The 14,744-nt window shown below is 48.5% G+C and overlaps 4 protein-coding genes across 4 annotated transcripts; 1 reads left to right on the top strand and 3 right to left on the bottom strand.

Annotated features, from left to right (window-relative positions):
• Positions 1-600: 600 nt before the first annotated feature.
• UA08_04134 (AP-1 complex subunit gamma-1) lies at positions 601-3,413 on the bottom strand (the record flags this gene model as incomplete). The annotated part of the gene is made up of 4 exons (XM_020266423.1): positions 601-696; positions 784-2,923; positions 3,220-3,343; positions 3,404-3,413. The coding sequence occupies 4 exons, from the start codon at positions 3,411-3,413 to the stop codon at positions 601-603; spliced, it is 2,370 nt and encodes a 789-aa protein (XP_020120435.1).
• Positions 3,414-4,315: 902 nt separating this feature from the next.
• On the top strand, positions 4,316-6,212 carry UA08_04133 (hypothetical protein; the record flags this gene model as incomplete). Its single annotated transcript, XM_020266422.1, has 5 exons — positions 4,316-4,452; positions 4,529-4,972; positions 5,037-5,994; positions 6,057-6,098; positions 6,189-6,212. The coding sequence occupies 5 exons, from the start codon at positions 4,316-4,318 to the stop codon at positions 6,210-6,212; spliced, it is 1,605 nt and encodes a 534-aa protein (XP_020120436.1).
• Positions 6,213-6,780: 568 nt separating this feature from the next.
• On the bottom strand, positions 6,781-8,280 carry UA08_04132 (hypothetical protein; the record flags this gene model as incomplete). Its single annotated transcript, XM_020266421.1, has 4 exons — positions 6,781-7,054; positions 7,116-7,988; positions 8,057-8,133; positions 8,197-8,280. 4 exons carry the CDS (start codon positions 8,278-8,280, stop codon positions 6,781-6,783), a joined length of 1,308 nt encoding a protein of 435 aa, XP_020120433.1.
• A 762-nt stretch (positions 8,281-9,042) lies between these two features.
• UA08_04131 (hypothetical protein) lies at positions 9,043-13,703 on the bottom strand (the record flags this gene model as incomplete). Its single annotated transcript, XM_020266420.1, has 4 exons — positions 9,043-10,386; positions 10,470-13,220; positions 13,328-13,430; positions 13,510-13,703. 4 exons carry the CDS (start codon positions 13,701-13,703, stop codon positions 9,043-9,045), a joined length of 4,392 nt encoding a protein of 1,463 aa, XP_020120434.1.
• Positions 13,704-14,744: the final 1,041 nt, after the last annotated feature.

Genomic DNA, 14,744 nt, shown 5'->3' with positions numbered 1-14,744 from the left:
AGTGAGTGGGTTGGTTTTCAATTTGGCGTTTATTGTCTGTCTCCTTGGTTAGATAGAGAAAAAGGAAAAAAATCCTCTTTCTTCCAATATATGGATATGCAATCATGTCGATAACGAAAAGAGGGAACTAAAGACGATTATTTTTTTCTTTTGGGTGGCAGTTCAGGCGTTGACTATTTTTGCTCTTCTTTCTCGGACTCCTTTTGATGATTTTGATGAAATCATGACGATTCTATATGACGAACCGACTTCCTCTTACCTAGGTACTTACACACATACAATACATACACTATATGGCATCGCATTGCAATACAACCCTGGGAATCTTCTTTCTAATATGAGATGTAGAGACTAGAAATATACACAAATAGATATGCAAGGCGAGGAAGCAGATTAGCAAGTTGGATTCAATATCTATATAGATAGTTATCCAGGTATGTAGTAACAGATTCTTTCTCTCTCATTAAAATGAATTTAGACGTACGTACTAGCTATGTAACACTCCTCCCACCGACCCAATGGATCATGATCTATCTATATTCCCTCCCCTTCTTATTGTTTGTTGCTTGTTGTTTGCAGTTCCCGTTTCTTATTTTATACTCAAGGCTCCGTCCAGTCTACTTGCTCAGTGACTGGGGTTGCCCCGTTTTTGCCATATGATATACGAAGACGTAGACGGAGTTTAGGTGGTAGTGCCTATGGTCATTCATCAATATTTTTTTTAGTATGGGAGCACTAGATTGGAAAAAGGGAGAGGTGGGGGGTGAAGGGAGGTTGTCTTACCCCGCCAACAGCAGCTATTTTCATGGCCTGAGTACCCTCCTCTCCTCCACCGAGATCTGCTTTGCTAATACCACTCAGTTGCAGTCGCTGACTCTTGGGGACTGCAGCTTGCAGGCCCACACTTGTGATTTGCTGAAAATCGGACTGGTTGCGGAACCGGGCAAGAATCTGGGCACCAGACCCGCTGGCGTTTCGCTGTACTTGTAATGTGAGCGCTAGCTCATCTTTGTTGAATGCGGTGTGTGCTGCGGCAGGAGAAGGAGATGCGGGTGATGGTGTTGACAGACCGCCTAGTCCTCCTAGAAGATCTTGGGATGCAGTGGTAGTGGGTAGTGGAGACTGGGTTTGGGGACGTGCTGGTGGCGGTGTTCCGTTTGAGCCAAATAAATCCATTATAGCGCTGGTGTTGGATGTTGCTGTAGGTTGTGGAGCGGGCGATGGGGTGCCACTTCCACCACCAAGGATATCCGCCAGCAGATCTGCGGTATTCGTTGACACGCCATTAGCACCCGTCGGGCTCGTGACTGCTGGGACGTCTGAACCACCCATGAGATCGAGAAGCATGTCCTCTGTTTGCTTAACTGGCTTCTTGGTCTTGTCCTTGAGCATTCGGCTCTGTCGCTTGTTTGTTGGCTCTCCGAGCACCCTTTGTTCCTCTCGGATCTCGGGGGGCGGCATTCGCTCCAAGACTCCACGCCGGATCTGGTCATACCCAAATAGATTACTATATTCCACAGATCTTTGCTGCACTTCCACGTTCAAATCAGCGGTGTGGCCGGTCAAGAAGCGTCGGACTCGTTCCACCTGAGACGGGTCTGACATGCGAACAGAGAGCTTCATGATCGCGGTAGTTATATATTCCGTAACTATCTGCGTAGCAGATGTGCTGTTGAGAATGTTGGTGAACAAGTCCATGATGTCGCTTTCGCGAACTTCCTTGACCAGCTCCTCTTCTTCATATTGGCCTCCCTGAAGAAGGGCATCGCCGTATTCACCAATGACCCACGACGCTGCCAGTGTCAGTCCTTCTTGTGTGATGTCTGCTTTCAGGGCAGCATATAATTTCTGTGCAGCGTAAGTCTGAAGGTCGGGGGTCGTAGCAATAAGTCGGACAAATGATGAAAGGATCTGCTCCTTGACGTAGCTACCAGCGAGTTTCAGGACTCGAAGCATGGTATCAACATGCCATCGCTTATTAGGAGCAAATCGGTCTGCGGCAATGCCAATCTGCGAGGTCATCGCCGGCTTGAATTCGTTGTCGGCCACCTCCAGGAAGGCCAAAAGCTCACGAACGAGGACACGGATATTGCCCTCATTGATCAATGTGAAGCTCAAGTCGAGTGCTCGCCGACGGATACTGATATCGGGATCGCGCAAGCAATCCAAAATAGTATTCCGATGACGTTGTACTGCATTAGGCTCGACCGCCACAACCTTGATGAGCGTATTCAAGGCCACGTAACGAATATTGTTGTCCTTATTGGAAAGGAACTTTCCAAGAATATTGACTCCCAGAACGCGCAACCCAGAGTCGGCCTCGATGTCGAGGATCGTGAGCACAGCCTCGTAGAGAATAGCGTTGCCAACATTCTTGGATGATTCGGTGTTCGTAGCCACTTGGGCTAGAATATCATTAATAAGCTCACTGGTAGCTGCATCTCCTCGTCCTAGAACACGTAGAAAACGCAGAATTTTGACTTGTAAGAACGGATCAGTGACACCAGAGACATCATGTTCCGGAGCATATCCCGAAGTAGTCAAGCTCTTGAGAACTTTGACGAGTGGGCCTGCCAAAGGGCGAAACATCTCGACCACATCCTCGGGACCTTCTTCAAACTCCTCCGCATGTTCGCAAAGATCGATGGCCAATGTTAAAGCGCAGAGCAGAACTCCGTGGTTGCGATCAGACAGAAGTATCTTGGCTTTCTCCAAGAAATGTTCCTGTAGGTCGGGAACCTTGCGGCAAATGCGCATAGCACATAATGCAGCTTTCCGTCGAATGTATGGGTTAGCCGTGGTAATTAGTGATTCGACTTCGGCGAATAGATCTCGAGACATCTCGACCGACGCAATGTTGCCTAGAGTGCAGAGGGCGAGACCGACGATGTATTGGTTGGAATGATTCAAATCACTTGATTGTCTGTTAGCAAGAGAGGTCTCCAAGAAGTCATCCATGCAAGTCTTCACTTTTTCAAAGAATTGGTAACCAAAGTCAACACTTCCTGGTTCTCGTCCAACAACAACATGGTGCCCAAATAACCCAATCGTTTATCAGCAAATCTCGGTGATGCAAGTAGTTTCAGACATTCTATCTGGCCAAAATGTGTTCGCTCCCCTAGAGTGAATAGATACAATAGCTTGGCAACGTTGTTTCTCCTATACAGCGATGGTGGGCATTAGCACCGGTCACGGTGTCCTCTGTTATCGTTCACTAACCGAACATTGGAGTCATGGCTTTCCTCTCGAAACGAGGCGCGGATCGCAGCACTCTCTTTTTGCACTACCGCCCGCTCATCTGCAATCGTCTTTGCGGACCGGACGTTACGAATGAACTGTTTGACTATTATGAGGTAGCAGCGTCAGTTTGGGAGAGTCTGCCTTGCTCTGTGGGGAAACTCACGGGAAGTCATCGTGGCCGCTGCGACCCCGTACGGGGCGAGAACAAACACAAGGGAATCACTGACGCGAGGAAGGGGGATGTTAGAGCCTGGTGGGGGGGCGAGACGGCCAGCTAGGTTGCGTCTCAGAAGCGGCGATGGGAGGATGAACCTCCGAATCAATTGCGACTTGAGCTCGTGGGATTTGGTTGATGGTGGTGGTCAGTCACTTTCCTTACTAAGGGTGCAGCCCGCCGCACGAGGAGAGAAGTGGCTCATCCCTGCTGTGGCTGGTGGCTGATGACAAAGTCGCCTGCAGGCGCCTGAGGCGCTTGACCGCGGCCTTGGTGCCTGAGGCCAGGCTCGGTCAGCTGATCAGCTGGCAGCGGAGTCTCCACTTTAACTAATTAGTTAGTTGCAGCCTTATTAGCCTTAGACACCGCAGATGCATGCCATACTTGTACGAGGTGACTGAGTATGCTTGGAATATCCTGGGAGCTCATGTTAGTCAGTCACGTACCATTCCTTCCATACGAGTCCGAGTCTTGAGTCTGCCAAGTTCTTCAAACATAATCCGGAGGCCCTGGCGCCAAGAACTAAATTACTAACTTAACTAGCCAACGCTTATTAATACTCGGCACGGCGCCAGTCAGCCTCCGGCGTTCCTTCCGAGGCTGCCGACAAGACTCTGACGTAGGTTGTTTAACGCTTAACTATGAGTTCATGAGTTATGTTGTGCCCTAGCGACTGGACAACTGTCACAACCCAGTCAACCAACGCTCGCTGATCTATCCTATGGTTGACATAAATTATGGGACTGTCGCATGCATGTTATCCGCCGGCTTCCTAGATGATTTTTCCATAAAGTCTTTCCTTAGCCACCCAATCGCATATCCTGTCCCTAGCCGTTGTTGAAAACAGAACAAAAGTACGAGATGTCGACAACGGCCACATCCAATGGCTCTATGACTTCTCAGGTCTTGAGAGCTCGAGCTCTCAAGTCTATGCAGATTGCGGATGACCATGCCGCGCCTCCTACCCCTGTTTCGGACAAGGATGTGGTCAATTCAAGGTACATGTCGAACACTTGTCTTTTATGGCAATCGACCCCCTACAGCAGTAAAACAATACTAATCGAAAAACTATAGTGGCACGTCCACGCCAATTCCAGATGATGCACCACCCTCCGTCCGGTCCAAATCGTCCGCACGCAAGCAAGTACGAGCGAGACGTCGCCTTTTTCATACTATCGACTATGTTCCTCGAGTGTCCCACTTCGATCCCCAAAGCGACTATCACAACTTTCGTGGCTTTTTTACATTGTTTTGGATTGCGCTGTTTATTATGGTGGTTACTACGGTTCTGCGCAATATTAAAGACACGGGCCATCCATTGCGAGTAAAAGTCTGGAGTTTATTGACGGCCAATGTGTGGCAGTTGGCAATTAGTGATGGAGTGATGGTAATCAGCTCCGGGCTCGTGCTACCTGTTCAATTGTTAGTCCGCAATAGAGGGGGATGGCTGCGATGGTACCGAGGAGGAATCCTGTTCCAGAGCCTCTATCAAATTGGATGGCTCACTCTATGGATCAAGTAAGTTGATTTCTATGTATCCAGACATTTGTGTCTAGAAAATGCCAACTAATATGCGCAATAGATGGCCTTTCATGTTACAGTGGACTTGGACAGCCCAAGTTTTCTTTACTCTACATACTTTGACCATCCTCATGAAAGTCCACTCATATGCTTTCTACAATGGTCACTTGAGTGAGACCGAGCATCGTCTGTCCGAGCTTGACAAACCGGGTCAGGGGTCGATGGCAGCGGCTGTGCGATATCCAAGCTCCCCGGCTCGTGCAGAGACTATGAACGACACCTTTAAGTTCAAACAAGATGAGCCCTTGTCCAAGCTGCGCGATGATTTGGCGACAGAATTGACGTCTCCTTTGGGCCATGTAACCTATCCTCAGAACCTCACGACCAGAAACTTTGTGGACTTCCTGTTTTGTCCCACATTGTGTTACGAGATTGAATATCCTAGGACACCAAGCATACGCTGGTCGGAGGTGTTCTTCAAGGCATTGGCAGTGTTTGGGTGCATTTTCTTACTGACACTGACTAGTGAGGAATTTATCGTCCCAGTCCTCAATGATGCAAGTGTCAGCCTCATGGGCGTCAAAGGTGCTGCAGACCAAGCTCTAATTCTAGCGGAAACCACAAGCATGCTACTATTCCCGTTTATGATTACTTTCTTGCTAGTGTTCCTAGTCATCTTCGAATACCTGCTCGGCGCATTTGCAGAGATCACTCGCTTTGCAGATCGACGTTTCTACTCTGATTGGTGGAACTCATGTGACTGGTTGGAATTCTCACGAGAATGGAACATCCCCGTACATCACTTTCTACGCCGACATGTCTATTTCTCCGCCAAATCATATTTCTCGGGCCCAGTCGCCATGTTTATTACTTTCCTCGTTAGCGCTCTTGCTCACGAGCTTGTCATGAGCTGCATCACGAAGAAGTTGCGAGGTTATGGATTTTTACTGATGATGCTTCAATTACCTATCATCGCAATTCAAAGGACGAAGATAATTCGACAGGCGAAGACATGGAATGTAAGTTTCCCCCCTTTTTTTGCCTGTCTTATTTCTTTCTTCGTATTAACAAAAGCACATAGAACATTGTGTTCTGGTTTTCTATGATTCTCGGTCTTTCGATGGTACGATTTACCCCTTCCCCTTTTCCAATCTTGTGAAGTCAGGCTTAGCTAACAATTTGTAAAAATAGATGTGCGCTCTATATGTTCTAGTTTAGAACTAGTGATTTATCATAATCCTAGACCGTTGAAGTCTTAGCATCCTTCTTTCCCCCCGGCGATATAACCAGCTATCTCCCCTTCTCTTCATTTTCCTTGTTCATTATTTGCTCTTCGGAGACTCTGAACTCGAAACTTATTGTGGACAACTCGAGTAACGATTTGTTTAATGTGCTGTGTTTTTATGTACCCCTGAAAAATGTATTACATGTTGGCAGTGTATATATAGTACAGTATAGTTTAGTGTACATTGGATTAATTTTAATTTTTAGAACTCCATTCCTCCTTACTACCTACATAGGTAGTAATTAGTTGAAATAGCAGAAGTGGGCCCCATTACGCCGGGTCTCATGAGTATCTAGCCTAGATATGATATCTACGTATACACCTTATAGAGAGGCAAAACCAATGCACTGTCAAAGATGAAGTGATACGAGTCGAGGAGATGCAAAACAAAAAACAAACGTAGTCCATTTCACAGCGTCCTGCGCCATGGCCTTGTTGACTGGGGACTCTCTATCTGATTCACACACACACACACACACACACACACACACACACACACAGAAAGAGACAGAGATGGCCATCAGAGATGCTCAATCGGCTCCTCAGGCAGCAATTCTTCATCCTGTCTGCGCACTGATGGCAGGCATGCCTTCAAGGGTGGACGAATGATATCATTGAACAAAAATGTACCATAAACCAGCAACACGAAGCCCAAGACTTGAAGCCACTTGAAACTCTCCCAGCCTAGTGCCAATGACACCATCCAGATAAAGAGGGTTCGTGAGGTATCTATGGTGCTGCGGGTTGTTGCCGAGACTGCTTTTGTGACGGAGAGTCCGAAGAAGTTGAAGCCACTGAACAGAAGGGAGAGGATTTAGTAATTTTACGTCCCTGATGAAAAGGAGGAAAACTCACCCTATACTTATCATGATCAAGAAACTAGATACGGCAATCGCTCTGTTAGAAGTAACCTGTCGCCAGCCCTCTTCCAAATCGAAATATCCATACTGCCCAGTCTCCGTTGAACCGACAGTCAAATGCAGAATGATCATAGCAATCACAGTGACCAAAAAGCCAAAAACGCCCTCCCATCCCACTACTGCCAGTGGAGCCATAGAATAATTTTCCAGGATCCATTCTTCGATCACAAATTGGGAAGCAGTAAATATCTGTGCTGCGGCGATGAGCAAAACCCCGATAATAACTCTGACCGCTTCAGGGGTGCGGGCTGTAGATGCAACGACATCTACAGGGTCATGAGCGCCTTGCCCGTCCCCGCTGAACAGGGCACCAGACAACCCGACAATCGCAACACCTACCACAACCACCACCAGCGCAAGCCATTTGTACAGATACAACTTGCGGCGCAAAAATAACACACTAAAGAGGCCCACGAAAAGCACAAGCGCGCCACGGGTCATCTGATAAATACTAGCAGCCACAAATAGGAGACCAGCGTTCATCATAGTTGTTCCCAGAATATCGCAACATGCAGGCGCGCCAAGTAGTAATACTCGCCAGCCGTGCAGTTTTGAGCGATTGCCGTCTGCTTGAGAAAGTGCTTTGGTAGTACTTCGTGGATCGGGTCGGTTATCAATGTCCTGACGCTCTTCCGTCTCGTCTTCTTCATCCGCATATTCGGATGGAAGGGGTTCATCGCTGTTGATGGTCTGGTAACCACCGGCGAACAGAGGCGCGGAAGATGTGCGGGGAACCACAAATCGAGTATGAAGATAAGATAGAAATACGACAAGGAAGCAGCCCATCTCGCCGACGAACATTTGAGTGCTAATATAATTTGAAGAGTTGTGGTCAGCCTTCATCTCCTATCACTATTATATATCCGGCCTCCATACGTTTGGATAACTGGCTGCTCAAACAGCTTGCGGTCGCTCGGATTCGGAGAGTCACAATTTCTGACACATTGCATATCCTATATATGATAAGGATGCAGATGGTTAGTCTCCAAGCATAAGAAGAAGATGATGAAGCGGACCTGGTATTTATTCAATATCGTGTTGCAGACTCCTGTCACCAGCATCATGGTGACAAGGAGAGGAATAAAAGCCTCCCTCGTCATAATGGAAGACGTAGTGTTGCGCTCAAAAAGGGAAGCAGTTCAGAGCGTAGAAATTACATCCATCCAGAAGCGTGCAGGAGAGAAAATACGCAGAAACAGACGAGCGTGTGCCGTGCTGTTGTTGTCGCTGTCGATGGCGGTCACGAGATTAGTTGTCAGCTGACGTTGCCTTAAGGTTGTTATCCATTCCTCTGGCGCCCACTTCGCTAATATCAACGTTTAGCGGCTCTACGGCATACGCCAGCAGCTGGTATTAGGCTCGAATAAACACCAATGTATAGTTAATTTGATGATGAATTAATTTCTGAAAATGTAAGAGTAACGACAAATTCCCTTGATTTCGCCATCCATATCAGCGCAAATGGTATATCGTACGAGCTGATTCCCATTCTCCACCCAAAACCATGATACATGCATGCTTTCAAAAAGAATAGGAAAAGTGAGAAAAATAAAAAATTAGACACATAGAAAGCAATAAGCCGAACATCGAGTCCATGCCCGCGCATGTTGTCAGCGAAATATAAAACCTCCGACTTTTGTCTGCCCTGAAACGCCTAAGCCTGACTGCGGGAAAAGAATAGAAAATAGATGAATAGCCCTATGAATAAGACCCCAAAAACACATAAAAGGATAAAGAAGGCCTTTGCCTGAAACACCTTAAAAGTCCAAGACATCGTCATGCATGGAAAGAGGCGACATAAAATATTCGTGCTTTTCCTACAGAAAGGGAACGACATCACATAATCATTATATCGAACCGTATCATGAAACTGAAAATGAAAGGCCCTTCTCAAGAGGAGCTGCCTGAAGCTCTTTGTTGAGGACCTCCCAGTCAATCCACGGATTGTCATTTCCATTCTCTGGAAACATTGGTCCTGGATGAGAAAACCACCCAAGAGGATAAGATTCATCGTTCTTGATGTCCTTGATTTGAATAGTTAAGTCTTCCTTGGTCATCTCGCCATCCTTCGGTGTCTGCGTGGCGAGTCCGTTACTATCAACCGAGTCGGGTGTGTCTTCATTCTGGCTGATGGTGAACATGTCTGCATTAAGAAATTCATCGAAGTAGTCCCCACCAAGACCAGGATAATCATCAGTCAAAGGGATGTCGAATGTATCCTGAATAACATCAAGAGATACATGACTGTCGGCCCAGCCAGACAGGCCATCCGGAACGATGGGCTGTTCAACGGTCTTAACAGTTTCCTGCTTAGCACCAGGTTTGGTCTTTTTAGCAGCTGCCACATTAGCGACCTTGGCAGCCTGCAGTCGTGGTGTCGCGAGGTTATTAGTTACCGGAGACGGAAACTTAGCATCGGTGTGACTCACCAGCCGGCTCATTGGTGTGGCACCGCCGGCGGTAGGAGTAACTCCCTCGACCTTGCCTTCCTGCTTCACAAGTGTAGCGTCGCCAGATATAGATTTCTTCTCCCGTTGCACCTCTAAAACTACCTTGTCCTGTGTCGGTACCCCAAGTGCGGCATCAAAGCTCTCCAATGCGTACTTTAATGGATCAGTGATATCTTCCTTAGCTCTGTGTTCCTCGTCAACATGTTTATCCAGGGCAGCCTGCGATGCAAATCCCTTTGCATTGTGTTCACATTCAGCAACGGCGCATTTGAACAACGATTTTAAGCTGTCTGCTTTTGATGTTGTTTTAGACCCAGCGCCACTCTGAGACGCAGAAACTGAAGCGTGGCTTTGCTTCCGTCGCTTTGAGGGAGGTATGTTCAATTTGTCCGGCGAGAATCCACCAGGTCCATAGGCTTGTGGTACGCCTTGAGGGGATGGATTACCTAATGGGAATGGCGGCTGTGCGGTAGTTGGTGCTGCAGGAACATTATGAGATGCTCTTCTAGCTCTTTTTGCCTCTTCTTCGAGTTGTTGAAGATTCGATGCATTCAACGGCGGCACATGCGACTGGCCGCCGGCTTGCGGTATGGGAGCTTTCGGTTTTTGGATTTGCTGGTTTTGGACTTTGCTGATCATCCCGGAAAACATATTTCTAACCATCAGAATAGACTTCTTCACATAGTCCGGCGCAACAGTAAACTCGTCGTTGAGGGTCCAATCTGTATCTTTGAATTGTTTCATGAGTTGTATTCGCTAGAACAAGAAAGAAACGGGTTAGCAACAACTTTTATAAAAAGGTGAGAAATGGATAAGGAAAGGTAGAAATCGAAACTCACTATCGAGAGCAGCATCTTAACATGCTTTTCTTGATTCGGCATCATCACCATCCAATGTACAAGACTGTCCATTCTTGAGAGCATATCGGTACTTTCACGCAACTGCTGCCCCATTAATGCCTTGTCTTCGGCCGAAATATCCAGGGGTCCTGCATTCGCAATAACAGCCTTGGCCATTTCGTTATACCAATTTTTGAGTTGCTCTGGCAAATTGTTATTCCAATTCTCTTCCGCGGCAGCTCTAGATAATGGAGGGCGGGACTGTCGTTTCATATGAGCTTCTAATTGAGTACGATGTTGAGGAGATAGAGCAGCCAGTTGTTGACTTGTGAGAGATGCTGGCGGACGTGTAGGTGCAGCAGATGAAGTAGTAGTAGGCTGAGGAGTGGGTGCTCGTATTGTTGGCTGGGATTTCGGATTTTGAATTTCGATGACTTCGTCACTGTGCGGTCGCTTTTTGGATGTTGTTTTGCTCGTGGCAGTGGCCTTCACATTTTTGCCGCCTACTGGTGTTTGCTGGGGCTTGACATTGGCCGTTTGTGAGGGTTGCGTTTGTTGGGGTGCTTGGGTGGCAGGTGGTAGAGGAGGTACCATTGGCTTTGTTGATGCAGGGTTTGGAACCGGTGCTTGTTGTGCCGATTGGGCTTGACTTAGCTGTTGTGGGTTGATTCCTCGGGCCTGCAACTGTTGCATGTAGATTTTCTGCCGATGCTTGATAATAAGAGCTTTCACTTGTTCGTCGGTCCAGTTTTGAGACTGTGAGCCAACCCTTTGGCGGGCATTGAGGATGTCCGTGGCTGTCACAGGAGGCCCAGGTGGCATGAGAGGCTGTGGCCGCCCGGTAGGAGCATTTTGACCAGACATGAATGGCTGAGGATTTCCGGCCCAATTTGCTTGTGCAGCTTGTTCATTGAGTCGCGCAGCTTCGCGTTGTTGTGGCGTGGTATGTGTATAATGTAGACGCTGGAGATCGAGCAACTTGGCGAAGTCGACACTGCCAAGGATTTGAGGGTTTTGTACAACCCATCCCTTCAACTGACCCCAGTTTGATATCCCCTTAGGTACGGTCGGAATTATGCTCGAGTTTATCATGGCAGGAGGAAAAGGCATGCGGTCCATGTCTCGGATCTGATCTAAACTCAAATCGGAATTTTGATTCTGAGAACGCATCAATTGCTGTTGTTGCCTCAGAAGCTGTTGCTGCTGGAGTGATAGTTGTTGTTGTCCTTGAAACATGGGATTATTCTGTGGGCCTCCAGCTATTCCATCTAGGGATTGTTGCAGAGCCATGGATGTGCGCATGTTGGGGTCATTGAACTGTCCACCACCCTGGGATGGCTGGGAGAGATTTGTTTGCATTGGCAGTGACTGTCCATTCATTCTAGCTGCCGGATTGTTTGACATCATGCGGCGCTGAGCAAGCAGAAAGGCATTCATCTGATCTGGGGTCATCTGAGACAACCGCTCTTGCATAGCCGGAGGCAGGTTCGGAGGAATCTGCGGTCGCATCGTCTGCTGCTGTTGTCCATTCATGCCGGGCTGCCGTGATGGCGGTCGCCCTTGTGCGGCAGCTTGAGCTGGAGACATGTTGGGACCAACTGGACGATTGAGCATCGGCATTGCGGGGCTTTGATGCGGCATGTTTTGGTTCAGCTGAGAAGCATTTTGCCCTCCAGCTTGTGTTGACATGGCCATTTTTGCGTTATGAGCAGCTTGAGCGCGTGCCTGAGCTTGAGCCGGATTTTGCACCTGGCCTGGAGCCTGAAACTGCGATGTTTGAGCATTTTGTGCATTCTGCAACTGCTGCTGCTGCTGTGCTAGTAACTGCTGTGGGTTGACAGGTCGATTTAGGTTGGTTTGGGTATTCTGCGGAAGTGCTCCCGGTTGAAAGAGACCGCTGGGGTTGGCAAAAGACGGTTGGCTTGACATGGATGCATTGCTTGCAGGTACGACGAGCTGTCCCGCTTCTTGCGATCGAAGACCATCTGCTTGTTGTCCTTGGATATTCTCGACATTTATGAAAGAGGACGGGTCCAAGGTTTGCTGGTTATTCATGGGCAAGGCAGAGTTCCGCTGGAGGCCCATCGTATTTGGTGTCATTTGGCGCTGGGCTGCATTTAACATGGGATCTCCACCGCCCATGGAAGAGTTGGCATCTAAGCCCTGAGCTCGAGCCATGTGAGTACGGGACTGCCGGTTCCTCATATTTCTCAAAAGTTGAACCCGCATCATCCAAGTGAATGGATCCCCGTACTTTTGAGTAATCATCTGTTTTGTTTCTGCACTCATACCGCGGGTAACATTCATCCTACGCTTCTCGAGGTCGTCCAGGGGTATCCTTGCTATCAAAGCAGCTGCCATCTGACTGATCTGATCAAATTCTGCTTGGCTGAGCATGCTCAGTTCATCCGTCACCGGCATCCCTGAAACGAGCCGTTGTTGGCCCATTTGATTCTGTGCTAGGGCTTGCTGTTGACGTTGTTGCAATTGCTGCTGTTGTTGTTGAATCACACTGGGGTCGCTCAAGCCCATATGCATCGGCATTTGACCTAAGACGGGTGAGGACTGCATCGGTCGGGTCACCTGGGGATTGAATTGAGGAGGGACTTGATTCGGGCGGACCGCACCGGGCATACCACCAGTGGCGCCTCCATGCTGTATTAGTCCACCCTGGTTGTATACGGCTTGTTGCCGTAGTCTCGTTTCTTTGATCGCATGGAGTTTATTCGTACACTCCTTTTCATAATCAGCCTATTGATTAACGTCGGCCAAGGTTAGTCTGTTTGTTCGTTGGTAGAGGAGATTGATTGAGGGAAAGGGCGCCAAGAACAGGAGTGTGTATGTTTAGGTGGGCATACTTTCTGATTAGCCTCCCGAAAGGCCTTTTCCTCAAACGAAAGTGCAGCTTGAAGTGCGTTCTGGATCTCGATTCGAGGCTGAATGAGTCGGAGCGAGGTGATCCTGGAGCATCAAAAGAGGTAGTTAGTCAACCAGACATACAAAATATCAGCGAATGAAAAGTAAGCATGAGACGGCATACATCTGCCAGACTTTCTGAGCTCGGTCTTGAATGGGAACCTCAGCGCGCCAGCCAGTATAAGGCCCCTGTGATTGCAAGACCTGGGCGACCTGTCGGGAAACGAGACTGGTCTGATTGTTTGGCATGGCACCTTGAGGGTTGGCGCCGGTGAGCATGGCTCCAGTGCCCACATTGGAGAAGTTGACTTGATTCATGTCAGAAGACCCCGTCGAGACGGGCAACTGCTGAAAAATCCACGCTGCTTGGAGCCTGACGTCAGCATTCGCCAGGAGAGATGGACCGAGAGGCTGTATTCAGGCGTGGTTCTGTATGGGCGATGTTTCTGGTGTTGATTTTATTCGAGGGGTAGAATGGTACGGGCGAAAATGGCCGGTGATGAGCAGAGTCGGCGTTGAGGCACGACTAGTGTAATGTTGTCTCCAGACTTGACACGGGAGACCGAGCAGATTGATCGTCGCTGGGATCCGAGCCCGTTGGTGGAGTCAGCGTCCAGTCGAGCAGAAACTCTGGCGTAGTGGCAATCGCATTGTCAAGCCAGACAGACAGCGGGGAGAAAACGAGTTGGAGACGGGGTGTAGAGGGAGGGATGAAGAGCGTGGTGGTGGTGATGGTTAGTTTTGTGAAGGAAGGTTAGTTAGGTGTTAGGCTTTGGGCCGAGTCAGAGTTGGGGGAAAGAGGTGGATGAGGTACAGCAGAGTAAGGTTGGGCAAGGGTGGCAGCAGGCGCGGCGCTGATAGGCCCGCAGCCGGTGGCAGGCGGGTCTGGCGAGCTTTAGGGCGCTTGCCTTGCGACAACAACAATAGGTTTCGACATTGTCACGCTCCTCGATTCTCTATTTGCTATTGACTTCTTCTCCGGGCCCTTCTTCTTCTTCTTATTGTTGCTCCCGGTGCGGCGTAGGGTAAGCGGGGAGCCTGTGTTTGCTATTATCCTGTCTGGCTTACGGGGTTTTACGGGAGGAGAAAAAGACCTGTTTCCGGGCCGGGCAGGAGTACTCATATGGACAGGAACATCCATTTAATACCTAACTAATGAAATACAAGCCAGAGACGGAGTATGACCACCCTAAATACTCCGCGTAGAGATACCACGAGCGAAGAAGAGACAAGGAATGGGAAAGATTAGGAGAGCAACGCAGTGTAACACCAGACTAGCACGATCGCAGATCAAGCTGCTGGGTTGAAAGGATTTCCTACCCTGAATAGTCAATGCGGACTCATGCTTCAAGCGATCTG

This window comes from Talaromyces atroroseus, assembly GCF_001907595.1.
Source record: "Talaromyces atroroseus strain IBT 11181 chromosome Unknown scaffold_4, whole genome shotgun sequence".
NCBI lineage: Eukaryota > Fungi > Ascomycota > Eurotiomycetes > Eurotiales > Trichocomaceae > Talaromyces > Talaromyces atroroseus.
This window is presented reverse-complemented; position numbering and strand designations above follow the sequence as displayed.